Consider the following 26,496-nt stretch of genomic DNA (forward strand, 5'->3'; position numbering starts at 1 on the left):
GTTTTGTGGGCAAATTATATTAAAATCTTGATAAGTGCAGAAATATTATTTTTTTTCTGCGCAATGTCACCAGTGGTCCCAAGTTTTCTTCCCCTGGGAAATCTCCCCTCTATAAATTATTACTTTAATAACTTGGTAATCAGAGTCACAGCTCCGATCTTGTTGTTGTTCATGCAAAACTGACAGGATGGCTACAGATGGCAGTATTTGCTTTATAAAAGCAGAACTGCCAGCTTCAATAGTTCTTTAAAATCGATGAACAGCAAATGTGTGGACAAGCATGTTTGTTAGTAATCGCTGTTTCAATTTTTCTTTTGACCTTTAACTTAGGTATAAGCTGATCATTTGAAGTGTGCATTTTGTGTAGGAATATGCCCAAACTTTGGAAAATACCTTATTGTTGTGTTTAATGCTTTCAGTCAGTCCAGAAGTAAAACTCCTGCTGCAACCGGAATATGTACAGCTCATGCAATTAAGTCAGCTGTTTTTCTTTTTTCCCCTCCCAGATTGATGTGACTTCTTTTATCAAAAATTGTCACACAGACACATGCAACTGCAATCTTGGTGGGGACTGTGAGTGTCTGTGTACCAGTATTGCAGCTTATGCCCACAAGTGCTGCCAGCAAGGAGCAGCGATTCACTGGCGATCTCCTCTGCTCTGCGGTATGTACCTGGGCTGGCCATGCTCCAGAGCTCATCTCACAGGCATCCCTGACTTTTTCCTGCCCAGTTATACAAATATGACAGAGTATGTGGATAATAAACATAGTTCACATCTCTCAAGCTGTCTCTGTGTTAGCTGTGTCATCCTTACACACCCAAATTCACTGTCTTGCTGAAAAGGGCTGGCTGTGCTTAGGATGTGTTAGTGCAGAGACTGTGGGAAAGGCTGGATGTCCATTTTCCTGTGCAGGGCTCCAAAGAGACCCAGTCTGTTCTTCAACAGCAAGAAGGGTTCTTAGCTGTAAAATAATTCCTGCTTCAGGTCTGCTGTCACTGGACGAACGTCTAAGAAAATAAAATCACTGACTGAAATATCTTATGCGACATGAAACTTCCTCTCCTGAAAGTGAGCTTTACATTTTTGGGATGCAGAAATACATGGATTCTCTTGTTACTAACAATAATAATTGTAACAGTAATAATAATAACAATAACATGCTTGTTTTCTTTTTCTTTTAGCTTATGACTGTGAATATTATAACCAAGGTATGTACTATTTGATATTCTGGTTTAAAAACTCAATTAATTTATGGGCTTTTTCTTTGGCTCGGTGTATGCAGTTTTAACATTACTTTTATTTTTAATGAGTGAAGGTTAGTGGCCCAGCTGTGTTGAATGATCCTAGCAATCCCTAATGCCTCCATTAATAAGTTCATAATGTTCAGTTGGGGGGGGTGGATTGATCCATCATCCTACAACATATGGTAGCAGTCAGGGAGAAGCTCTAGAAGGACATTTCCTTGTGTTTGTACTGTACATTTCAGAGCTGGGACCTACAATATTTGGACATTGATGGGCTATGGGATTTTGTGCACATGTCTCACAATACTGTACTGTAAAAAGAACAGTGCCTTAGAATGAGAGTGGTATTCATGTCATAGAATTAATTCCTGTGTCATTCCCTCTAATATTTGAATACTGTGCACATACTTTATAGGGAGCAATAGGTATTGAAAAGGGAAAGTTGACTATTTGTAATGAGTGAATGAACCTGAATTTTAATGTGTCTTTTTAATGACTAGGATGACTTGCATCTCATAATGAGGATCATTATACAGATTATATTTTCCTCCTCCAGTCTGGCCTACTACAGTAGTAGCATGAACTTCTTGCTAGGTATAGCTGACTTCCCAATTACTTTTTAATAGGGAATTTTATCTTACTCAGAAAGGTTTGAGAACATGGCTTTAATGGCGAACATCATGGCAGTGGTCTTAAAGGTCCTTCTGGCCTTAATTATTCTATGACTCTATGAAAAAAGTAGAAAGGAGTACTGGTTTTGGCTAATTTTCTTCATATAGTTAACATGAATTTAATAATATATTTTGTATTTTTGATGACAGTGGTGTTGTAGCTACTGCTTACATAGATTAAGGTTTTCCCTGTTCTCACCAGTAGGCAAGCTGGGGCTGCACAGGAGGTTAGAGGGGGCAGAGTTGGGACAACTGACCCCAGCTGACAAGAGAGATGTTGCAGAACACATGATGTTGAGTTCAGCAATAGAAATTGGAGGGGAAGTTTTCTGGGACTGGCATTGCTTATGGTTCATCTAGATGTTGGTCAGCTGATGGTGAAGAATTTTGGCTTTTTCATCACTTTGCTTTGTATTCTTAGTTTTCTTTTTGCAATTGTTTTCTTTGGTTTCCTTTTCTTTTTCCTTGTTTCTCTGTAAACAAAACTCAAACCAAACCATGATTCAAATGTCTTTATCTTCACCCATTATTTTTTTTCAGTTCTTCCTCTCTGATTCTTTCGTGACGTGTGTGGTGAGTGACTAGGTGTGTGCTGCTTAGCTGCCTGTCAGGGTTAAAGTAAAGGACAGAGTTATGCATGTTTCCACTACCAAGTGGAACCAAGTGGAAAATTAAGACTTAAGTTTTGTATATTATGTGATGAAAATTTTTTTCCCATAGGTCTTGGTGAAGGACCCTATATTTTGGCAAGTTTTGGAGTGAATGACACAATTATAGGGGCTAATGTATCCAGCAGAAGGATATTTCCCTTGCCTAGAACTGGAGCACATGGAAATATAATTTTCAGTTTCATGATAACTCCAGGTCTTTTCAAAGATAAAGATTTATGTAAGTGTTCTCAGCAGTTTTGCTAATAAGAGATATATATGAAATATATATGTCAAACTATATGAATGATTTTTGCTGCATCTTCTAAATGTCCTAAAGTAGTCGAGATATTTTTAGTTTTTGGAATAAGTGGCCAATTTCAAAATGAAGGAGGGATTTAAATAATAATTTTTTTTAATATTAGAAAACCTCACTTCCAGCTTTAAAGTTGAATTTTCAAAAATTATTTTAGAAGTATTGCAAAATACAAGTGAACAGAGTAACTTTGTGAAAAAATCCAGTTAGTTTGTAAAATTGGAAACTGGTGAATTTTTCACAAGTGTATAGCAAATATCAACACTGAAGGTCAATGCAGGATATTTTTGTCTCCAGTAAAATTGGTTCTACCTTGTGTTTCCACCTTATTTGTTACTTTTCCTGACCTAGAAAATGTGCAACTCAGAATGATCGATCTATTTCTGCATTGTTAACAAGCAGCATCTCTGTGCAACATAGAAGGTCGTTTCTTCGGTGAACAGCTAGTCCTAAACTCTATGTTTTACTTATCAGAGACTTACCCAAATTATACAACAAAAATACACCTGTTTAAATATTTTTACTTCTATATATATTTTTCTTTCTTCACATATGTGAAGATTGTGCCAATTAAATGAATAAAGATTTTGTCATTGCTTTCTCAAATAATTTAATGTGTTGAAAAAATCACAAACCCTCAAAAATCAACATAAAGAAGGGCTCTCTCCACAGAAAAATTTCAAGCTAAGTTTACAAACATTTGAATGCTTATTGCCGTGGGAATATTAGGTTTTTAGATGTGATTTTGAAATGAAAAATACATAAAACAGAAGAATTAATTCATTCTTGTCAAATCCCTATGTAAAGTGGAATTAAATAATTCATTATATCTGTGCAGTACGCAGATGACTTTCATATGGAAATGAGGGATGAGATAATATTCCTCTAGATTAAAGAACTTCAAGACTGTATGCAAGTTGAAAATCAAGTATGAAGTCAGTCTTCTTATAAAGCTTGAAATTTTCAGAGAATTTTTTCAGAGAAATTTTCAGAGAATTTTTTTGATTTGTGGCATGGGTAGAGCAAATAGAGGTCAGGTCTCTTATTTGGCCATAGATTTTCTTACAGTGTTTCTGGATATGACTGCATATAAAAAAAAGCCTGACCTTAATGTTCTTACAATGTGATATTATTTACTAATGAAATTTTGGTCCTGCTAAACTGTCAGACTTCTGTCCAAACTTGAGAAAAACTCCCAAGATATGCAAGTTCCACTCTGGAGACTGCTTAGGAATCAGTTTTGAAGGTTAGTAGCAGTTGGCTGAATGCAATTTTGGTCTAACTGATAAGTTCCCTGGTGGTTCTGGATTATATGATCCTTTGGAGTCTGTTTTAGACCCTGAATTGTGTTTCTAACTCTCTTTTGTGCAACACAAAGCTGATTTTTTTTTTTTTGTGAAAAGACAGTTTTAAAAAGAAACCACTTAGCAGCCAATATATAGGATTTAATCTCAATTACAAGTTGTTTTCTGTGAAAATCTTACCATTTTTATTATTTTTTTTTCTTCTGTGGAAGCTCTGTCTCTTGTTTCCCTTGAATCTGCTGAAAGACCAAACTACTTTCTGTACGTACATGACAATGAAACCATCGGGTTGGAGCAGTGGCAGGCAAATGCCTCCTTTCAGAGACGAGCCACCTTCTTCCACCACCAGGGTCTCTGGGGTCCAGGGCTCAGTGCCTTCGAGCTGCACAGTAAAAAAGGCTTTTTCATCATTCTCACCCCATCCAGTGTTAAAGTGGAAAAGTATGATGGTTCGGAAGAATTCAAACATTTCAGTAGCTTTAGTATTGAAGGTAAATTTTGCAAAATCTGCAGGGATAAACATTCTTTTTCTGCTTCCCTTCAGAGCATTTTCTTTCTTGTATTTCTATTTGTTACTATCAGCAAAAGTAACAAATATTTTATCCTATTTTTAATTTTTCTCTGTCTTCCATTCCATCTCAAAATACTATTATTTTCTAACTTTTGCAGATATGATCGTCACTTTATCGTTGAACTATGTTTTCATTGGCTTGCTCTCTCAAAATGAAAGTGGCATATCACAAAACAATGTATGTTAATATCTCATTAGTAATCTATAGGTGTCTATTATTTTAAATGAATTCAGTAATTGTGTTGCATCTGCAACCAACAGTATTTCCAATATGTTTAACTGATCTTTTAGGTTTTGAAACAGAGTATATTGTAAAAATTAATAGCTGCTTTTATTGTCAAAACTTGAAATGTCTTTTGGCTTGAACAAATTTAGAATGCTCGAAATGAAACAAAATCTCACCTATTGGAAAGTTCCGAAAATTTTGTCTATTTGGTTTTCATTTCTTTCATTTATCTGAAGATCCCAGTGTGTGTTATAGAAAAGGGTGTAATTTTAAATTGTTTATTGACTATTGAGTCACTAACAAACACCTTTCTTTCCTTCTCAGAACTCAGTGCTTCTGTGCCTTACAGAAGGATGTGTGAATGGCGATATGAATCTTGTGCTAATCCTTGTTTTAAGACATGTAGTGATCCTGAAGGAACAGCATGTAAATTTCTTCCTCTGTAAGTAAAATTATTCTCATATTACTACTGTATTGTTTTTTGTAATAAGCATACCATATGCTTTCTGAAAATCACTGCTGCTGCAATATCCATCTAGTTTTACTATCCAGATTTCAATGTGATTCTTATGAGAAACTCTCACAAGTCATATGAAATCATTTGTACCAAGCCTCTCATTTCCCACAGTGTGTGTTCCCATTTAGATGCACTTTCCAACACAAAAGAGGGTTTGTATTTAGCCCAGAGGATTAGCTTTTGGTAGTAGTTAAGTAGAAAGCTGTTCAATTAAAGAAAGCTATTTCCTTCTGTGGATTTATAGTTGCATCCTAAACCAGCACACCATGATGTTAAAACAACTAGATCTTTCTGGTGTTTATACGACGCAGATCAAAAATTGTAGGAATAGTAAGGGAGGAATACGCCCTCTCCTGTAAAAAGAGGGAACTTTTATTCGGGGAGATGCCCACTGGCATGAGGGAGGGATTTCAGAGGGGTGATGGTAGCTTGGGATTTAGTAAACAGATTTCCTGTCTCAGTGGTTCTCCCCTGGCCTCTATGAAACCACAGCAAACTAAAAAGAAAAATGCCTAAAAGCTCAAGGCACAATGTGGTGGAAAAGAAAGTATATTTTAGCTTCCAGACTCCCTAGGTGTATGCAATTTATGATTAGTAATACTACTAACATGACTAATTTTCTCTGTTGGTATTAGCTTTTTCCTTATGAGAACACTGGTTGTTAATGTCATGATTTTCTTATTGAAAAGTCCCCCAGAATGAAAAAGACATGGGAATATAGTGATTTGTCTGCATTCTCCTATGTTGAAAGGACACAAGAGAAAGACTTTATGGAGTAAATCTAAATATTTTAATATCTCAAATGAACATATTTGGATAAAACAAAAGTCTTGTAGACAAGTTCATAATTCTGTGAAAAACCTTTCTGTTTAAGGATCTAAACTTACACCTGGTTGGGGAAGAAAAATGGTCCAAAGTTATCATATTCATCAGCCTATGCAAATAATTATTAACAGTTTAGAAATAGAATTATGCTGCCAAATAACTTTGTGAACTTGAAATGCCTTAAAATTCTATGTTCATAATTTCATTGGAAAGTCCTCAGAACTCTGATAAGACATTCTAATGGTTTGTTTAGACAAAGTAAAATAATTTAAAATTAACTTATACTTCTACTGTGGCTCTAGAATTGACTATACAATATTTTGAAGGGTTGAAGGATGCATGCCATACTGTCCCAAAAACATGATCCTTGATGAGATCACGCTTAGATGTGTTTATCCAGAAGACTGTGAGTATACTTTATTATGTTGTTCTATTGTTATAAATTATTCCAAGATCCTAGGAAAGGATTAATCAAATGTAATTTTTTTAAAGTTAAATGCTTTCTCAGAACATATTTCTGTTGAAGATTGTTTCTCTTGGACATAGACTCCATTCCCAGTCATCCAAACTACAGCTTCTGCATTCAAAAAGATATATTTTACATTGAATTCTCATATTTCTCAAATAGTGGGTTATATATAACCTTTTGTGATTATGTTATACTCAGAGCAACTATATTTGGCTATATAATGCTAGTATATTACACATGTATAAGGGAGAGATTGCAAATGAAAGACATACGGCTGTAGCAAAAGTTCAGTCTTTTCAGAGGGTGACACACCACTAACAAATTCAGCTCACCTATTTCATAATTTCTGGTGTGTAAAGATACCATATTATTTCCTTATTCCGTGGGATAAAGTATTATTTTAACATTAAAATTTTGTTTTAATACTGTATCTGATTGTACAAATTTTGAATTAAATATGTTATGCTTGATATTCGTTGGTACAAAGTTGTCTCGTATACCTTCTAAGGATGTAACGTACTTATTTCAAATATTTTACTATTTTGGATTTACTGATTTTCTCTGGGATTGCCTTGTTGCTTCAAAATTGCTCTGCAAAATAAAGATTTTCACCAATATAAAAAATTAACTACTTCATTTGCAGAGAAAATTAGAAAGCATTTAGAAACATCAGCTGAGTTCCTCAGTCATCAGATGACCTGGAACCATTGGCAAGATCTGATTTGCTAATATTTAAATGGGACTTGAGTAGAGATAGATTTGCTATTTTTTTTACTAATAATCCATAAAGGACATTTAAACACACATTTTTCCTTTTAGGCATACCTATGACACCTACAGAATCAGACATTGAACTGAAGCCTTCACTGATAATCTCTCACATGGGTTCTACCACAGAGAGATTTCCTCAGACACTCCCTGTATTTGTTACTTCAAGGAATAAATCAACTCTCATCGGTGTGACAGACAAAATAACCATAAATGCAAATACAGCTTCAAGGGGAATGAATATGTCGGCACAGTCCATTACAGACTTTTATTCATTGGAAGCTTCTAATGCAGCCACCTATTCAACATTTTCATTACCAAGTACAGTGGAGCCTTCTGATGTACTTCACAGCACAGCCAGCCCTACTGTCCTTTCCAAACCCATCCCTTCAACAGATTTTCCAATTCTTTTTCAAGCCTCAGCAGTCACATCATGTACTGCCTGCTCTAATGTATCTATAACTTTACCCATTACAATAACAACTCCAACAACCCTGCTCAGTGCAAGTCCTATTCCAGCACATTCTGCATTATTAACACCCACTTCCCTAGTGGTAGTTCCATTTTCACTTGAAACATCAACCACTCAGCTAGGAACAGTTCGACCTTCCTCAGCACTAACAACTCTAGCCTCCAAGATATCTTTGGTCACTTCTGAGCTGCCTGCAGTTATTGGGAAGAGTAGGAGTCCTTCAGTAAGTCATTCTAAGGGAGCAGAAACACACTCTGAAGTGTCTTTGTCTGCCTTGGGGGCTGACAGAGAAACTTTCACAAGACCTGTATTTCTTCTACATCCACAATTGACACTAAGAACATCTACTTCTCCTATAGCTACTTTGCCTGTTAGAACTAGGTCTGGCATTAGTCAAACTGCACTGTACCCAACACCCAGTTCTGCACTGACTTCAGCTGCTCCTCAAATTCTTATGACTACTAGATTTTCTAGCTCTGAGACAAGTGTTCCTCAATTAATCACAGTTTCATATTTCAAAACAGCAAAACCTTTGTCTAAAACTTCTCTGATATCATTAAATGTTAGCTCTTCAACCAGTTTTCCTCCAAAGACACTTTCATCTTCAGTGCAAACTTCAACAACTGTTCCCGAGCAGACATCTCCATTAAAAAAGGGCAGTATTTCTGCTGCTCTGCCAATAATGACTGTATCTTCACGTCAAGTTGTTTCTCAAATCCCTAAAAACACTTCAAGTGCTGCAACATGCACAGTATCTACACCAGTCCATTCTATGTATACCTCCCTGAAGCCCAAAGCTGTGGCAGGTGCCACTGTTGCCTCCAAAAGTTTTTATACAGTACCTTCTAGTGCCTCCACTCCTCTAATCAATTCAACAATCTTTGATAGGTCTGCAGTAAGTAAAGATTCAACAGAAAATAAGCAAATAATGCATACTGATTTCTTTTCATTATCATTCATTTCTAAAAAGCCAAAGAAATCTGTTACGTCTTCAGCCTTCCCTCTCAGGACATTGGTATTACCTCTAAATTCTACAGTCACTTCAGAACTTACAGAGTACCCAAAAAGTTCAGATACAGAATTGAAAACTGACCCTGTGGCTCAAAGTTCAGGTACTTCCATTTCCAAAAATCCTTCTTTTACAAGGTCATTATCTTTACTTACAACCTTGTTATCAACATTAGAACCATCTTATGTGACATCTCAGATTACAAGTTCTTCATTGATTCCCATAGTCAGTAGCACATCCCCACTAACAAAAAATATAAGTGCTACCCAAGCATCAGTTTCGTCTCTAGATACACAGGGAACGTCAAAAATTCCAAATATAGACGTTGCAACTTCTGTGGATTTTTCTAAATTCACTTTAAAAATAAGTCTCTCTAGCAACTTTTCAGTAGCACTAAAAACAACCATTGTAATGCCCTCTTTACTAACACCTAATACCTCTGAAATAAGTTTAGAAAGCCAGCCCTCTATGCCTTCACCTCCTCCTAAGACCACTCATATGTCTAATGTTTCTCTAGGAAAACAGAGTTCTTCGGTAAGTTCTTCAGGAGAAGAAGGAACAATATCAGCCATACCAGCTGGAATCATCACTCAGTCCACTACGCCAATGATCAGGAACACAACAGTGAATGCTACATCCTCAAAATCACCTTATATTTATGCAAAAACGCTACCTAGTTCTTCAGCCAGTTTATTAGTTACTTCAGCGACCACCACCCTAGCCTCAAGGATTACTACAAAAACTGCTGATTCTTTTGTTGTCAATTTGGATTTTTATATGGCTTCAGCTTCAGTTCCTACCACCATAGAAACACACAAATCTTTATTTACAACTGCAGTAACTCAAGCTTCACAGAGCACTAGAGAAACTCCAAAGATTAATATAATGAAAACAACTGGTACTATGAATCCATTATCACAGATGAAGAGTACCTCATACATAGCATCAGAAATTAAATACACAACTTCATTTGAAAACACTGTGGATATTTCAGAAGATGGTCAGACGTCACATGAGCAAAAAAATGCTACCAAGACAAAGACAACTACAACTGACAAATCTTCCCCACCTTATTTGCCAGTAACTGCACTTCAGAGTCTGCTTTTTTCCAGAAATACAACCTCAGTCAAAAATATCTCTATTTCTGGAGTCCTGGATGTAATGACATCAGATAGGTCCAAAATCCCAACACAGAAGCCCATTACGCCTTATTTTAGTGTAACAGAGGCCACAGAGCTGCAAACCAGAGCTACACTAGATTTGTCTCTTTCTAGTGGTGGAATGGCTCTGCCTTCCTCATCAGAAACGATGGCTGTAGATGACAAGGCTTACTTTGGCACGATGATGCACACACTGATATCTACATCTTCTGAGTGTGTGGTATGTTCACTCTTACTTTGCCCTGTATGTTAACATATATATTTCTTTTCAGTCCATTCTGTTATTCTACATATGTAATACCCAAGATTTAATTCAGTTCATATTTTCTATTTAATTTGTTTGTTTTAAAATTCTCAGTTATTCTTAGAGGATAGTTTTGTTGCTGCTCTTACACTGCCTTGGTACATTCTGCATGTTGGATATATTGCTCTGAAAAAAATTCTTTGAAGATATATGAGTTTTCTAGATAGCTAAATATATTTCTGGGGTGCTGAAAAAGCCACAGTCCTTGGAATTTTGATGTTTCTGAGTAAGCTTACCCTGTTTTTCCTTCTTCCACTTGTTTCTTTGTCATAGGGTTTAAAATGATGGGAATGCATGATTTTATGTTTCTTAAAATACTTCAGAGTATAACTGATTATAACATGTACCCTCAATGCATAATGCTTTACATAGGCTATTCCACCAAAGCGGTATGGAACAGTGTGGCTGTGGGTGAATGGACATGCACCATTGTCACTGGTTACAACCACACAAATGCAAGTCATTCCAAAATAACTCATGAGCAGGTGGATGTGCTGATTGTCTCTCAGAGCTGGGGCGTGGACAAGTCATGGCTTGGACTTCATAAGGCCAATGAAGTTAAAGTTGACTCTGGTTGTTTTTTCCTTATATGACAGCCAAGATACCTTGAACCTGTTGACAAATGTAGCCAGTATGTATGTGTGAATACGGCTTGGATGTTATACAATCTTTCAAGGAACTGCCCTAAGGATGTGCAGAAGCCAGATTGTGGTTTTCGAGGAATGCCTGTTCAAGTTAACACTGACAGCTGTTGTCCAGAATGGCAATGTCCCTGTAAGTCTCTCTTTTACATTTAAATAAAATATGGAGCCTTGATCTGTAAATGTCAAGTAATAAGTTAAAGGGTTATTACAATGGGAATATGAGGTTAAATAATGGAATTAATTAAAAAGAGCTATTCATCAGCAAGGCAGAATGAAATACGCTGAACATTTTGGTACCTTTGAATTGGTGTCCTGGAGAATGAAAATATTTTTCTTTTTTAATGAAAACAGTGAAATGACATCTCCAGCATGAAGACCAGTATTTTTCAGCTGAGACTTTTCAGAATTTTTATCAGTAGAAATATTAAGATTTCAACATTTTATGAAGAAAAATAAATTAAATACAAGATTTTCTGAAAGACAGAACCCCATATTTCGTTTAGCTCTAATTGCAGTTTTTATTCATGCTTAGACACTGCAGAAACTGGGGATGAGTCTGCCAAGGGAACAAAAAGGCTCAAGAGAAGTCATATTTAAAACCTTGCAGCATCAATGAAACCAATATTGCCCTTTATAATTTTTTCAAGATAAGATAGATAAGTTCCTTGTCAGTATCTCAAAAATATATATATTTTTATGCATACATTTTATCTCACATTGTGCAGATTCATTAACCTTGCCTGTAAAACATTGATTTAAGTAAAAATTGTCACCAATTTAAAAATTTTTCCCTACCCTGGGCACACAGAAGCAGGTTAAGGTATTTCCACTGAGTAACCTAAACACTTAATTAGGCTTATGGCTCAGTGTGTTGTCTGCAGAACAAGGTCATCTATCTATCTATCTATGAATGTATGTACAAAAGCAAATAATGCTAGAACTGAAAGTTTTTAGAAATACTCTTATTCAGTTTTGTGGTAACCTCATTAAATGACAGTTCTCTTTTAGGTCAGTGTTCTGTACTGTCTGAACTGAGTGTTATTACATTTGATGGAAACAACATAGCCCTCTGTAATATGGCTTCCTATGTTTTAGTCAAGTTACCAGGAGAAATTATTGTTGCTCATATTGAAAAATGTCCTGCTAATCAGGTAAGGATCTTGCATTCATGCAATAATTATAATTGTTCCTTGAATTTTTTTGTGTTAGAGGTTTGAAATTATGCAAAAATACGTCAATTAAAACTTATAAATAAAAGCCACACTCAGTTAAATACCAGGTTATTTAATTTTTGAGAAGCATGCTTAATAATTCTGTCTAGATAAAGGAATTTTATCTTGAGTTAAATAGTAATTTTTGTGTTATAAGGAAATTTAAATGTAGATTTCTTTTAAATTATCAGAGGTGACATAACTTCTCAATGGATGTCTCTCTTCAGGAGGAAACTGTTAAAGGCAACAGTCTTCGATTGTTTTAGATGTTTTCTATTAAATTCCTCTCATTTCCTGGTTGCAGTCTAGAGGTGGGAATGCAGAACCCATATGCAGATGAGCTTTAGAAGTCTGCAGTTTTAGTTCTAACTTTAGTTTTATAAGAAATGTAATTTGAAAGGACTTTTCAGCATATGCACTAAATTAGCTGAAAAGTGTGTATTTTTTCTTATTTATAATAAAATATATTAGTTTAATTATTATCTGATTTAGAAGAACACTGAAGACAAAGAAAAAAGTAATTTATTTTTGCTAAATAAAAATGCTGCTGATTATTATTGAAATTCTAATTTATTTTTAATGTTTTCCAGAGTGCAAATTCAATAAGGAAACTAGTAAGTACTTGCTTATTTAGCTGATTTTAAAATGCATTAATATAAAAATATATTTAATTAATATAGATAATTCCAATAGCACTGGTACAGAATTCAAAAAATAATAGTAACTAAATTTCCTTGTCACTTTTCTTTCAAGGTGCCACCTGCAAACATTTCGGGGCTCTGTTTTAAGAAATTAAATGTCACAACACACACTTGTCAAATACTTATCAATCGTTTAGCAAGAAAAGTAAGTATCAACAGCGTATGTACGCTTAAAAATAGCTGGAAAGCTGTTCTGTTGTAGAATGTGATAAATCAGATTTAAAATAAAACACTACAGGATTAGGATTACTTTTGTAGATGAGGTTCCCGATAATTCATGGTGTACTAGAGGCAAAACAAACAATTTACATTTCTGGTACCATGCTTCACTTAAATGTCATTTTTCCATGTCACTTTAAAGTTCTTTTGAGATTTTAATGAAGCTACAAAAGTGGTTATGCCTGAGACTATATTTCCAGAAACCCTAGATCTCTAGAAGTGATAAATACTTAAGCTACTTTCCTTGCTAGTCAGTAACAAGTCACAACAGATGACTTTCAATAATTGGAATGAGGTTTTCTTTCATCATATGATTGTGATAAATAAGATTTATTCTTTCCCTAATTACAAAAGATTTTTTTTTCCTCATGCCTACTTCATTTGCAGTTTTTGGAAGTGGCACGAGTGGTAAGCTCTCTAAGCACAGTGACTGTTATGTGTGGCAGAGGCTTTGAAAATAGTATTTTGTTATAAAATGGAAATACATATAAAATATGTCTGGCTTTATCTCTAAAATGTGTTTGGTTTCTTTAAGGTAGCTGTAGATTCTGAAATTCAACCATTACCATTTTCAAGAGAAGGACTGAGTGTTCAGGATACTGGTGCAATGTATGTGGTTAATACCCCAGGTGGGATTAGCATCAAGTGGGCTCATGTTACAGGCATCATGGATATACAGTATGGATTACACTCTAACACAACGAGGAAGACAGAAGGACTTTGTGGTGAGGCCATGGTGGCAATTTTTTCTTATTCCATAACTTCCCAATTGAAATTTGCAACTCCCTTTTGTGTCTGTGACCAGGTGTCCCTATAGCTCTTGTTGTGACCCTCATTAACTCTGCTGACAATCCTATGTGAGAGCCTGTGAAATACTATTAATTAATTAATAATAAATTAATCTTCTGTTTGAAAGAACTGTGTGCTAATAAAGTACTTTCCAGAACAAGAAGTGATCAGCACATTGTATCCAAATAACTTTAAAAAAATTACTGGTTTCTTTTACTTATTTTTGCCTGTTTCAAGAGTTTTGCTGAAGCTGAATAAATAAAAAGACAACTTTTAGTGAAGAAGTGGATGCTAAAGAAATTCAGGTAGTGATAGTATATTTCAGTGAATTTGGAGACAAGTCTGATGTTAGCAGTGGCAGCTTATTGCTATGAAAATACTGACAAAAGTTGTATCTTGGGAAGGGTCCAAGTCTTGTGAGGACAGTAAATTAAGGATATTATTTTGGACCTCTTGAGGCTGAGTCTAAGGTCCAAAACTGTGCTGGGGTGTCTCAGTCTTGAATTACAATCATAGCAAATGTGGCATGTTTCAAGCTTCCCTGAAGCCTTTTTTATAACTTTGCCAGAAGGAATAATATGGAAAAGTATAAGCAGGTGATTAAAAATTAATTTTACAATAAATTTTCATTTTCTAGTGGTTTGTAATTTTACGTAATATACTTCATATTGTAAAGGAAAATCAACTTCTTATAATCTTTTAAACTGCTTTTAGTTTTAAAAGCAAGCAAAGCAATTCAGATATGCTTTAAGTGTAAGCATAAACAAATCAAGACCTTGAAATAAATTGCTGTCTTCTGCTTGAACAAAAGGAAACTTCTCCTAAATCTACTGAGAGAAGGTGAAGGCTGGCCCTGCATCTTTTTGCAGTATCATGCCATCTTCTCTACGCATGCTGAACGAATGGGACAAGATGAGGGCAAACATAGAAAGAATTAAAGAATAGTTCCTCTTTGTGTCATGAGAAGACAAAAAGAGGAAGGCTATGCAGACAAATCCAAACTTAGCCTAAAATGTTGTACTACCTGATATTTTGCAGTAAAGTCGGAAGTTTTCTTTAGTGCTTCTTTCCTGTCCTCTACTGTTTGTTCCTGTCTGGGATTCTGCAATCCTCTTCCTCTCATACCAGAAAAAGTTGTGGGACGGTGTGGTAAATTAGCTTTATTTTTAAAGCTATATTGATTCTGCAGTTCTGCAGCATGGCTTTACAAATTCTGCTGCCAGCAGTTTGTGATTTGCAGCAAGAAGCAGAAGAGCTAAGAGTACAGGAAAGTGGTACTACTGTAAAACACTTGTTATTTAAATGCCATCTTCTGTATTTCTCCATGCTGTCTGAAAGAATAAGAGCCTGCCACACCAAGCTAGTCCAGTTCTAACAGAGAACCCTGGAGAGCATCAGACTGCAGGGCTGAAAACAGGAGGGCAAGGTCTTAGGGTATGTTTGACAGTGCAGAAGGAAAGTGGAAACAAGACAGGAACTTTGCCTGATCAGTTCCTGAGATGTAAAACTAGTATGAAGATTAAAGTTTTGGCATTACTCACTTGTAATATGCTTAAAGAGATCATGTATTTTAATTTATGTATCAATAGAATAATGAATTCAGGTAGACAATGAATGCCAGGGGTCTGGGAAGGTAGTTCTTTACAGTGGCTTTGTATTAATAACTTCAGTAAGAACAATATTTTCTCTAGATAAAGCAATTTGTTCATCAAAAGATTCTTTTAACAACTTCTTGCGCTTAGAATGTTCAATTAAATCTCAATACAGTGTGAAATCATTGGTGATGAGCAATTAATCTCAAAACCATCTACTATTACTCCCAAGCAGCTGACTGCCATTCAATAGAATGACATCAGAATCTAGCACCATGTCAGTGAATCTGATACACTCAACAGCACATTTTGGTAGCAGTTTTTCTCAAAAGTTCATTGTTGTGAAAGGTAAAATGAGTTCTACTTGTTTTAGCAAGCCATTGAGCTGAGAACTAAAATCACAAGCAGGAGGTTGGAATTACAGTGGACGTACAAATGCTTTAATTTATTTACTCAGGTGAGTTTCACAGGTCACCTGATGCAGTGTTGATCATAATTGATCAGGTAGTTTTTCTTTCCTAAATGAAGGAATGTTTGTGTGTTTTTGAATACGATGCTCTGTCCCCAGGGGTGTGCAATGGAGATCCTAGTGATGACCTGAAAATGCAAAACATGACCATAATTACAAATATGGAGGAAATTGAAATGTTCATTAAGAGCTGGGAAATTGAGAAATCATTTGATGTAACAACCAGGAGGCCAGTAAGAAACTGTACTGAAGATAACTGCACATACTGTATGGAACTGTTAAACAGAAGTATTTTCATCCCTTGTCATAAGAAAGTGAGTATGAGGATCAGAAAAATTGCAGGACCAACTCATGTAATAGCTGTATAATTAAGAAAAGAGTGACTGATACATGCACATTTTTTAATGTTTTGCTTATTTTTATGATTTGACAGTGGAATGGGTGTCTTTAACACACCTGCCATGTTGTCCATTGTAAACACACATTTATATTGATCCCTGTGCTATTATGCTGTTTTTTGAAATAATTTAATGGGCATTTCTCAAAGGGAACACACTGGATTATCATGTCAAGGTAAACATGTTCCAGAGATGTTATTTTTATTAAATGCTTGATGAGGATCACTAAAACAGAAAGCTTCATGCTTCTGCTCTGCACAACAGCGATTCATGCAGTTGCAGACTTATTGGACTAAAGAAATTTCCAGTTAAAATATTTGACATAGCCAATATTATGTTGAAAATTTTGTAGCATTTCTTACAGAAATCATTGTAATTTGCTTCTACAAATTGTACTTTCTAATGGGGATCTAGCTGTAACATGCATCTCTAGAGGTGGGTAGACCTCTATAGGTCACTAGAGGTGGGTAGTGCAGCACAGCTGCTTTCCAGAACAGCAAATGAGGAAGCCCCAAATCTCTGAGGTATAACTGACTTTTCCAAATTAATTAAAAGTAAAAATGATTAATTTCTCAAGGGGTCCTTTCTTTCTGAGAGATAGATGTGTAAAATAGGTTATCATGTCCTACAGGCACAGAAACAGAGTAAGAGGTAATTCATTCAAAGCCGGATTGTATTGAAGGTATAGCAGCAATGTTTAGCTGAGATTGTTCAATTTTAGTAGACAGGCTATGCTGAAAAGTTCTTCAAAGTACTGATCAGTACTTTTTTATGCTGATCAGTAGACAGAGAATGCAGTCCTAATGAGATTGTCACATGAAAATCTCACTACATCTGACAGTTTAAGTTTTGCAGAATGAGTATTCTGACAAAAAAGATATTTTTAAATATAGACACTGTTAGTGATTTTTTCCCCTTGGGGCTGTATTACTTATTTTAATTGCTGATTTATTTTAGTTACAGGAAGTCCCTATACTTGTTAATTCCCAATTTCAATATGTTCCTAGGTGTCACCACAGGAATTTTGTGAGAAGATGTGGATCAACAGTACTAATTTTTTGAACTATGAGTGTGATGCACTTTCTGCATATGTGGCTTTATGCAACAAGCACAACATCTGCATTAAATGGAGGACACCTAATTACTGTTGTAAGCAGATAGCCATATTCTGTACCCTTATGTGGCTTTAGTGATGATGTCTTCTAATGATAAGTTAAAATTATATTTCTTTCTATTATTCTTGTAAGTAACATCTCATTTTATCACACTGCTGGTAAATCAGGGTACAAGTTCTTAAGATGAGAATACATCATTTAGTCATGAATTAATTTTAATCTCTATTGAATTCGTTGCTTACATAAAGTACTGTTTAAAGTACAAATGTGTGCTTTCTGTGCTCACTTGTTTTTACTACCTGTTTAACCAATGAAATGCTGAAAGGATACAGAAACACTCAATATCCTTTTTTAATTCCTTGCAGCACTGAGCTGCCCTGAGGGCAAGGAATACCAGCCTTGTGTGCAACCCTGTGAAGCCAAGACATGCTTGAATAAATGGTTCTATGAAGATTCCCCCTGTTCCTATTTAAGGGAAGACTGTGTGTGTAAAAACGGCACCATTCTGCATAGAACAGACTCAGACCTCTGTATACCAGAAGAAAAATGTAGTAAGTACAGTAGGACAGAGTAGTTTTGCACTTATGATCATATTAACCATAGTTATATTAACAGTTCATGGTAAGAGAGAAGCTTAAGTTCTGTGTCAATCCTCAGTAAATGTGAATCTGGTAAAGGACCCTTCAACAGAGCCTAACATTTCTCAAGCTAGAGCAGTTTGTGCTTTCAGTTAACTTGGCTTTAAGGGCCAGTGCTGATGTACCTCTGCTGGGGGAAAAGTGATGGCCATTCTTCTATAGCTCCCAGGCTTTCCTCCCTTGGGAACTTAGGAAGGAATAACATGGGCAGGTTCTGTCCCTTGCCCTCACCCATTTTCACCCATAGAAAAGCATTTGTTTCTTTGGGGCTTTTAAGGTCATCATCCTTTCTTGGATTCTTTTATCATAATGCTCCACAGCCATAGTTTTTTATGCAATAATTTTATGCAAGTCACAGCTGCTTGCAGGAAATGGGAGCTGTCTGCTTGTTGAAGGGAAAGAAAGGGTTCTTTTTCATTTCCAGCATGTACAGATAATAAAGGACAACCCCGCTCTGCTGGGGAGATCTGGAATGGGTCCATGAGAGGGTGCTGCATGTACAGCTGTTTAGAAAATGGAAGCATTATTGCTATAGAACCTGAGTGCAGTGAAGATCCACCACCAGTCTGTGAAAGAGAAGGGGAAGTTCTACTCCATGTCATTGAAGAGAGAGCTTGCTGTCCCAAGAAAGTTTGTGGTATGTACCAAACTTGTTTTCTGTAACAGAAGTATAAAATAACTGCTTCACATTCACAGGCAGATGACAAACTTTAGATTCAAGGTAACATTTTTTAGAATTAATTTTCAAGTACTAGTGGCTGGTTGGGCCAGAAATTGAGGCTTCTATTCATTATAAGAATTATTCACTGAAATAATTTTTTTCTTAGAAGTCCACCAGTTCAAAAAAACTTCTGTTAAAAATATTTTTAAAGCTCTTGCATAGAATTTAATAATAAATTGATTTATATTCAGTGATAGAAGTATCTTGGTATTTGGGGACGTGGTCAGAGATTGCTTGCTTTTCTTTCTAGTACTTTGGTGTGATGAGCAGTGTCCTCTGATCTATTGGTGTTTCCCAGAAGCTTTTTTCTGGGACCTGATGACTGAATACTAATATTCTGCCTAGCCATGTTTGTTTAGAAAAAGAATAAGCTTATTGCTCCTAAAACACTAAGCAAAATATACTAATTTCTCCATAACATATTCAAGGAAAATGAGAACATATGGTCCATCTGATGTGGTGCTTTTGCTTATTAGATACCTGTAACCAATGCTGTATTGTCAATTTGCTCAGGGAATATCAGTGGGACATTATAGCTGGCTTCATGCACAGGGAGCAGAGCAAGTAAATACCAGTTTGAAGAAGGATATTACTGCTTGCTTGAGTTGAGCACAAAAGTCTACATGATGGTATGGAGTGAACTTTAAGCTGACTTGGGCTGCTCTTGTTTTGTGGATCTCTGTATTAGATGGTATAAATAGCCTGAACTATAGGACTTGCACTAGTATTTCTTTAAAGACATCAAAATTGTTTTTTATCCCACAGAATGTAACATGTCATTGTGTGATGCCATAATTCCAACATGCAAACCCAATGAAAAATTAGTGGTAGGCTACCACCCCCTGTCCTGCTGCCCACAGTACCGATGTGGTAAGGGAAATACAAAACCACAGTTAGTGGAAAGTTTTCCATACTTGTATTATATGTTGGAAAAAAATTTGCATTACAAGTTGTCTTGACTGTTAACAGAATGGGACACTGTAAATAGCACTGGGCAATGATGTATGTTTTTTAAAACATTCTCTAGTATTTTTTTTTGTCTTTGTGTTTTGTGTTAATTCTGATTTACAGTAAATTTGGGGTATTTTATTTTACTTAGCATATGAAGAATATTTTTAAAAATCTTTTTCATATTGTTTCAGTGACTCCTTTTAAAACAATGTTTGTTTCACGTCCTACAGAATGTGATCCTTCAGTTTGTTTCAATGCCTCCCAGCCTGACTGCAGAGAAGATCAGTTTATTGTTGAGGCAAAACAGGAAGATCCCTGTTGTTTCTCTCATCTCTGTGGTAAGATGCCTCTAGTATTTTTATGGAGAGCTAAGGAATAGTCAAATATTTACAAAACCAGACTATAATTCTAAAATAACCCAAGGCAGGAATCCTTGGAGTGAGACTTCACACAGATCTGGTGGACAGGAGGATCATTATTCTTGGGTTTGGGGATCTTTTTTTCCAACACAATTTTGAACACCATATTTGAACTTTGTTTAGCTTTAATATCCATAAAATCCTTAAAATTTCTATTATCAGAGTAACAAATGCAGTATTACTTTTTATATAGTCAATTAGATGGAATTCACATGTGCTAACTTTTTACTATTTTAAACTTTGTTCATGTCTGTTTTTTGTTTCTTTTATTTAGTTTGTGAATCCTGTATTGAACCTGTTCCCTTGTGTAGTGAAGGGGAAATTCTCACTGTAGACCTTAATACCATACACTACTGCTGTCCTCATTACTACTGCGGTGAGTGCAACTGCTGAGAGGTTGATACATCACCAAATTCAGTAAAAATGACAGCGCCTGGCTGTGCAGGAACTTGTTTAGGTTTGGCAATTAGAGTGGGCTTCAGGTATAGACTGAGAGGTCGAAATGAGGGTGTAGAAGTACCAAATTTCACACAGATTCAAAGTTCTTGGTATGCCCAGTGGTGGTCTAACAAACCTCATCAGTGGAGTCTGGAGAGGTTATTCAGTTCACTAGACAGAAATATGGTTATCTTCACAGTTATTTAAATACCTATATATTAATGTGGCCCTGAATCCCATCCTTGGAGTACAAATATACAATTTTTCATATATTATAACACCTTAATAAAACAGCTTCCACGCTGGTTTTCCTCTGTTGTACAAGTCACTAATATTTAGGCAGTTTCTTTGCACTTTTAGCTCTAGGGGAAGGAGTAGACCAAGGATTTCAAATACTGCTGGGTTGACTACTCTTCAAACAATGAGCAGGCACAAGAAAAATATTTGCAGTGTAACTTAGTCCTTTTCCTAGTCTCATAAAACACATAAATTGTGCTATACATTTTTAAGTAACATCTAAAAGTACAACTGCTTAATTTAGATTAACTTTCATCCTATTGCAGTTTTCAGGCTAATTTCACATAATGAAATTGACTTCCACTAAGTTTGGACTTTAGCAATTTTTACTTTGGTTGTTTCTGTATTTTGGTCCTTTCATTTCCTAGCAGTTTTACCCAGGTGAAATTTTCTGCAAAGACCTTTTGGCATTTTTTTTCCCATTTCTGGCAGGGAGAAAGTTAGATCTTAGTGCTTGATCTTCTTTCACAGCCCTAGTAAGCTGCTTCTGATAAGGGAGGCAATATTTTCTTATTAGCATCATACCTGGAGGGCAGTTGCTCCCTGTTATCTTACAGAAGTGCACTTCACAGTACATATCAAGCCTATGTTTCCCAAAGATTATGGGTTTAGATGTCTTTGGTAGTGGTTATTTTCTTGAGTAACTCTGAAATAGGAAGAATATTAAATGATTCCTGTTTGATGTTCTCTGAAAATTTAAACATGTTCTAAGACAACTGAAATCACTTTTGAAAATTTTTATTTTGTTTTTCATTCCAAGTGTAGTTCAGATACTTAAGAAACACAATAACATTTATATAAAATAAAATTATTTTAAAAATAGTTTATCAAAAGTAATGTAAGCTGGAAAATATGAAGGAAAGTTGAATAAGTTCTTATATGTCTTTCCCCCTCGTTTAGTTTGTGATGAAAATCTTTGTTCTGAGCCTCCTATGATTTGCACAGATGACATGACACCTGTGAAGGAAAAAATACTTGGGCAATGTTGTCCGGAATGGCACTGTGGTAATTATTGCTTTATTCTTTAGTCACAACTCTTAACCAAAACTTAGAGTTAGCTAATTGATTAACACAGATTTCTTTATCTCCTTAGAATGTAGTTGTGAAAATGCTACCATGCTGACCTGTAAATTGGTAAGTGATGTCTTTTAAATACTGTTAGTAATGGTGTTGAGCTGTCTTACTCCTCTCTTTTACACTCCTTGTTTCAGTTGTAAAGAGTAACAGGGACAGGGTGTGATTGCCCTGCAGTCCCAGCTCAAGCATGTAATTCCAAGTGTCTGCACAGTTGTCAACCAATTCCTTGGAGAAATTTCACTTTGTGTGTTGTAAGGTGGAAAAAGAAAAAAAGCAACTGTAATTTTATCCTGTTCAGTGTTGACATGAAACAATATGCTAGTAAGGCCTTCTACATAAATAATTCACATTTAAAAATAATTAATGAGGTATGAGCTATATGATTATATGTATCATCTGAAGAAATGTGCCATTTTGTTAATAATATATGCTTTTGATTAAAATGATTTAACATTGTTGAATTTTGCTGATATGAGCAGTCATGAATATTTTGCTCCTCGTGTAGTTTTTCATAATAGGGATGTGATCTGGAAAAAAATATGACTGTATGTTCAAACTCCCATTAATGCTATAGTGACCATATTTTCCTTATCCAATGCCTGAAATTTTTTTCCTTACCTGAAGACAGCCTAATGTAAAGTCTATTAAGGAATTTTAGATTTAAATAGCTTTCACCTGTCTTTTGAAAGAAAATCCTTAGGAGTCAATCTTTTGCTAATATATTTATTACAGAAATAACTTTGTGTCTCAGGAAAAAATGCTGTTTATTCACTCTGCTATTCTATGCACTCCTACAGAAAATGAAGTGTTGTTTTCTGCTTTAAGAGATAAATACACTGAATAACTCTGAATATGCTACTCTTTCTTGAATACATGACAATTTTCCTCTTTTATGAAACCAGGGGTGGAAGTGATGAAAGTAATATTTTACATTTTTAGAGAAAAATTGTCTGTGTAGCACTACATTTAATTGTGCATGACTTTGCAAACTTTTATCTTTCTGTACTCAGGGAGAAGTTAAAAAAATAGATAGCAGTATTTCCAGTGCTTGTGGATGCACTCACTACATTTGTGGTAACTTTTTATATTCCTCATTGCTGTGCTTTATTTTTTAGTTAAAAGGGTGTGCAGAGAAAGCAGAACTAAGGTCATTGTCACCTTCTCAAATGTAAAAGCTCTTTTATCGTAATTTGATGTGTGTCTATGTAGCTATGCAATGATACTTTATTTTCTGAATATGTTGCTTTGCCTGCTGTGCCATCCATTTTGTGTCTGCTCTGGCAGAGTGTGGGAGTGTTGTAGAACTGCCCATGCTTTCAGAGTCAGGTACAGCCTCTCTGGTGAGAGACAAGTAGGAAACAGGCTGTGAACAGTAACTGAGTGCGAGCAGGGCAGCTGCTCCTAGTCTTTCAACACAAATGAGACAAAATCTTGCCCAGAGCAACAGACTTGCTCAGCCAGCACAAGAGGAGGTGGCCAGATCAAGATCAGAGATCTGCTCCCTTCCCTCACTGAGCTACCCATGTAGAGTAGATTTCAGCTGCACTGTGCATGGGGGTGCAGAGGCAAGCTGCAGTCCTGGCAGCAGCCCAGGCTGAACTGCCTCCAAGAGCCAAGCACATATTTACAGTACAGCTTGAACAGATTACTGGACCACAGGTATTTGCAGAGTAGTTTAATTGGCAAAAAGGCCACATTTTGTGATGTGCAGAATCACAATGTGATTGTGTTAAATATTAGAATACTTTTAAAATAAGAACAACAGACTTTTTTTACTTCCGTAGTAGGAACACTATCAGTTTTAGGCAGTTTCGCATTTTGCAGCATTTTCTAAAACTGAGTTATCATTCCTCCCCATCTTGTTTGGTAACTAAAACCACAAACCAATCAAGTCTAAAAGATAGAATACTTTTGCAGTGAATAGGAATTTGCCCTACTTCTGTCTTACCAGTGCTTCTGTTAATTTGTTTAATGATTCTTTTTTCCCCTCTGGTAACATCTATTTCTTTTGGTTTTAGAGAAGGATGATGTGTGCATCTTCCAAGAGGTCACAGTACTGAATCCTGGACAGTCAGTGATTCAGTACTTGGATGGAGACCTTTGTTACACTGTACAGTGTTTACAAGAAAAAGATCAGAACACAGGCTACAATGCCATGCATTTCACAATGATGAACTGCTCCCAGCAATGTGAAGCTGTGAGTATTCTTAAAATACAGGAATTATGCAATTTGTGAACACAACTGCACAACTAGGATAAAAGTTTTAGTGAAGACTTTTGCTAGTCCTGTTTACTCAGAAAGAACTTGAGAATTTAGCAGTGATGATGTGTATCACGTGTCTGCACAATTATTTTGAGAGGCAGTTTCTAGCAGCCTATGTAAACAAATCTGTCTAACTGTCCATCCATCCATCCATCCATCCATCCATCCATCCATCCATCCATCCATCCATTCATCCGTCCATCCATCCATCCATCCATCCATCCATCCATCCATCCATCCATCCATCCATCCATCCATCCATCCATCCATCCATCCATCCATCCATCCATTGTTTTCCTTGGTGTTTTTAATTTCAGAAATCAAAGAATTTTCACATAATGTATGTTTAAAAAGTACTAGCTTGTCTATTTCCTTTCCTTTCTTTCCAGCATCAAGTATATATTCCTTCCTTCAGTCACCATACTTGTTGTGGTACGTGTCAAAATGTGTCCTGCTCTTTTCATACAGAGAATGGAACACTGATTTTGTATGAGGTAAGTGCCTTTGAACAGAGATAAGTAACTGTAATGATAATAGACAGGAGTCTGACAGGCATTTCTAAGTTAACTCATGCAGTCATTCTTGCTTCATCTTCTCCTTACTGCTGGTTACATGCTTAGAGACTATTTATGATGTATGATTGGAACCTGCCATTTCACACATGTAAATATCTCACAGCTTGTAATATTTCCTGCAAAGATCTGCAAATCATTTACTTAAGGCTGGATATGCTCTAACTGCAGAATTGTGACTCTATATTAGGTACTGCGGTTTAGAGGTGTTGAGAGCTTCTAAGTCTACATCAGGACTTCTGTCCCCCTCTTCTGAGGGCCACTTTTCTCTTCCTGCTGGTTACTACAGAAAGGAAAAGTGCAAATTGAGGCTCTGGGGTTCAGAGTCTTGATGGTGTGCTCCACATGCACAGAAATTTAGATGTGGCCATGACTTGGTTCATAATTCCAATTGATTTCAGAGGAAAAGAAAAGACTGAACGGGCACAAAGTCCTTTCATTCTGCAGTAGGGCACCCATGCTCAGCAGCATGCTCAGCATGGAGAGTAGAGCCCATGGCTCCAGGGAGGAGTTGCCTCTGGTAATTAGAGGATGGTCTTTCCTTTTTGCCACCTACTCGTGGTCTGCAGCAGACTTTCCACTCCAGTAGATGCTACAGCATGAGGGCACTGCTTTTATAGATATTTTGGGTTGGAAATAAAGCTGAAGTGTTTTGGCTTTCCTAACAACAGCTTTGTTTTATATATTCAGGAAGGAAGCACGTGGACCTCCAACTGCACCAACTACAAATGTGTTAAGACTGCTGCAGGGGCTATTGTACTGGGATCAAGTGTTGTCTGCCCCCCATTTAATGACACTGAGTGTACAAAGGTTTGTACTTTGAGTAAGGTAAGTGACAATAATTGCTCTGGAGTTTGGCTTGCACTCCAAAATGCAGGCAAACTTCATGCACTTTCTTTAAATTAAAAAAGTGGTAAGTAAAAACATGTAAACGAGCAATTTGCAGTCATTTCCTATACTCCTGTTTTCTTTCCAACTGACAAATTATCTGTGAGGAGTGTAAAAGTTTGGCTTGGGTATTGTTGATGACTGCTTTTAGAACTGGAATCATGCTTGACATACCACTATAAAGAGTGGTAATCGCTATGTCTTGCCTTATTTTGGAATAATACTTTGCCAAGTTCAGAGAACACACACAATAAATAAATCAGATCTATAAATCAAAAAAATGCTCCATATAAATGTCAGCTATATTAAAAAGCCCTTAAGTTGTGCAATGATAAGGGAGATGACTGAGTATATATAAACTTTATTAGCTCTTAAACTAAAATTTGTGTAACCTAACAAAAAATATCCAGGGTATCTACCTACATCATATATTTAAAAATATAAAGGTGGCATATCCATATAAACTGCTTTGAAGGACATGTATTCTTCACAAAGGTTGCATATTTGTTTACGGTTTAATTTCTAATTTAATAATTCTCTAAATTTATAATACCTGTCAAATTTTTCACTTGCAGTACATTTTAATTTTA

General features: G+C 35.9%; 1 protein-coding gene across 1 annotated transcript in view; it reads left to right on the forward strand.

The window, feature by feature from the left end:
* Positions 1 to 26,496, forward strand: part of OTOGL (otogelin like) — an 89,571-nt gene that overhangs the window by 55,171 nt on the left and 7,904 nt on the right. The window contains exons 30-55 of the mRNA XM_036401161.2: positions 507 to 663; positions 1,183 to 1,209; positions 2,637 to 2,804; positions 4,396 to 4,674; positions 5,305 to 5,422; positions 6,649 to 6,728; positions 7,611 to 8,254; positions 9,002 to 10,420; positions 11,101 to 11,278; positions 12,157 to 12,299; positions 12,950 to 12,973; positions 13,113 to 13,205; positions 13,815 to 14,004; positions 16,229 to 16,443; positions 17,535 to 17,676; positions 18,008 to 18,193; positions 18,705 to 18,917; positions 19,767 to 19,871; positions 20,183 to 20,290; positions 20,646 to 20,747; positions 22,007 to 22,111; positions 22,200 to 22,240; positions 23,194 to 23,257; positions 24,202 to 24,380; positions 24,836 to 24,940; positions 25,709 to 25,828. Coding sequence (XP_036257054.2) covers positions 507 to 663; positions 1,183 to 1,209; positions 2,637 to 2,804; positions 4,396 to 4,674; positions 5,305 to 5,422; positions 6,649 to 6,728; positions 7,611 to 8,254; positions 9,002 to 10,420; positions 11,101 to 11,278; positions 12,157 to 12,299; positions 12,950 to 12,973; positions 13,113 to 13,205; positions 13,815 to 14,004; positions 16,229 to 16,443; positions 17,535 to 17,676; positions 18,008 to 18,193; positions 18,705 to 18,917; positions 19,767 to 19,871; positions 20,183 to 20,290; positions 20,646 to 20,747; positions 22,007 to 22,111; positions 22,200 to 22,240; positions 23,194 to 23,257; positions 24,202 to 24,380; positions 24,836 to 24,940; positions 25,709 to 25,828 — 5,205 coding nt within the window. The remainder of the gene's footprint in view (positions 1 to 506; positions 664 to 1,182; positions 1,210 to 2,636; positions 2,805 to 4,395; positions 4,675 to 5,304; positions 5,423 to 6,648; positions 6,729 to 7,610; positions 8,255 to 9,001; positions 10,421 to 11,100; positions 11,279 to 12,156; positions 12,300 to 12,949; positions 12,974 to 13,112; positions 13,206 to 13,814; positions 14,005 to 16,228; positions 16,444 to 17,534; positions 17,677 to 18,007; positions 18,194 to 18,704; positions 18,918 to 19,766; positions 19,872 to 20,182; positions 20,291 to 20,645; positions 20,748 to 22,006; positions 22,112 to 22,199; positions 22,241 to 23,193; positions 23,258 to 24,201; positions 24,381 to 24,835; positions 24,941 to 25,708; positions 25,829 to 26,496) is intronic.

The sequence above is a fragment of the Molothrus ater genome, chromosome 5, assembly GCF_012460135.2.
Source record: "Molothrus ater isolate BHLD 08-10-18 breed brown headed cowbird chromosome 5, BPBGC_Mater_1.1, whole genome shotgun sequence".
Lineage (NCBI taxonomy): Eukaryota > Metazoa > Chordata > Aves > Passeriformes > Icteridae > Molothrus > Molothrus ater.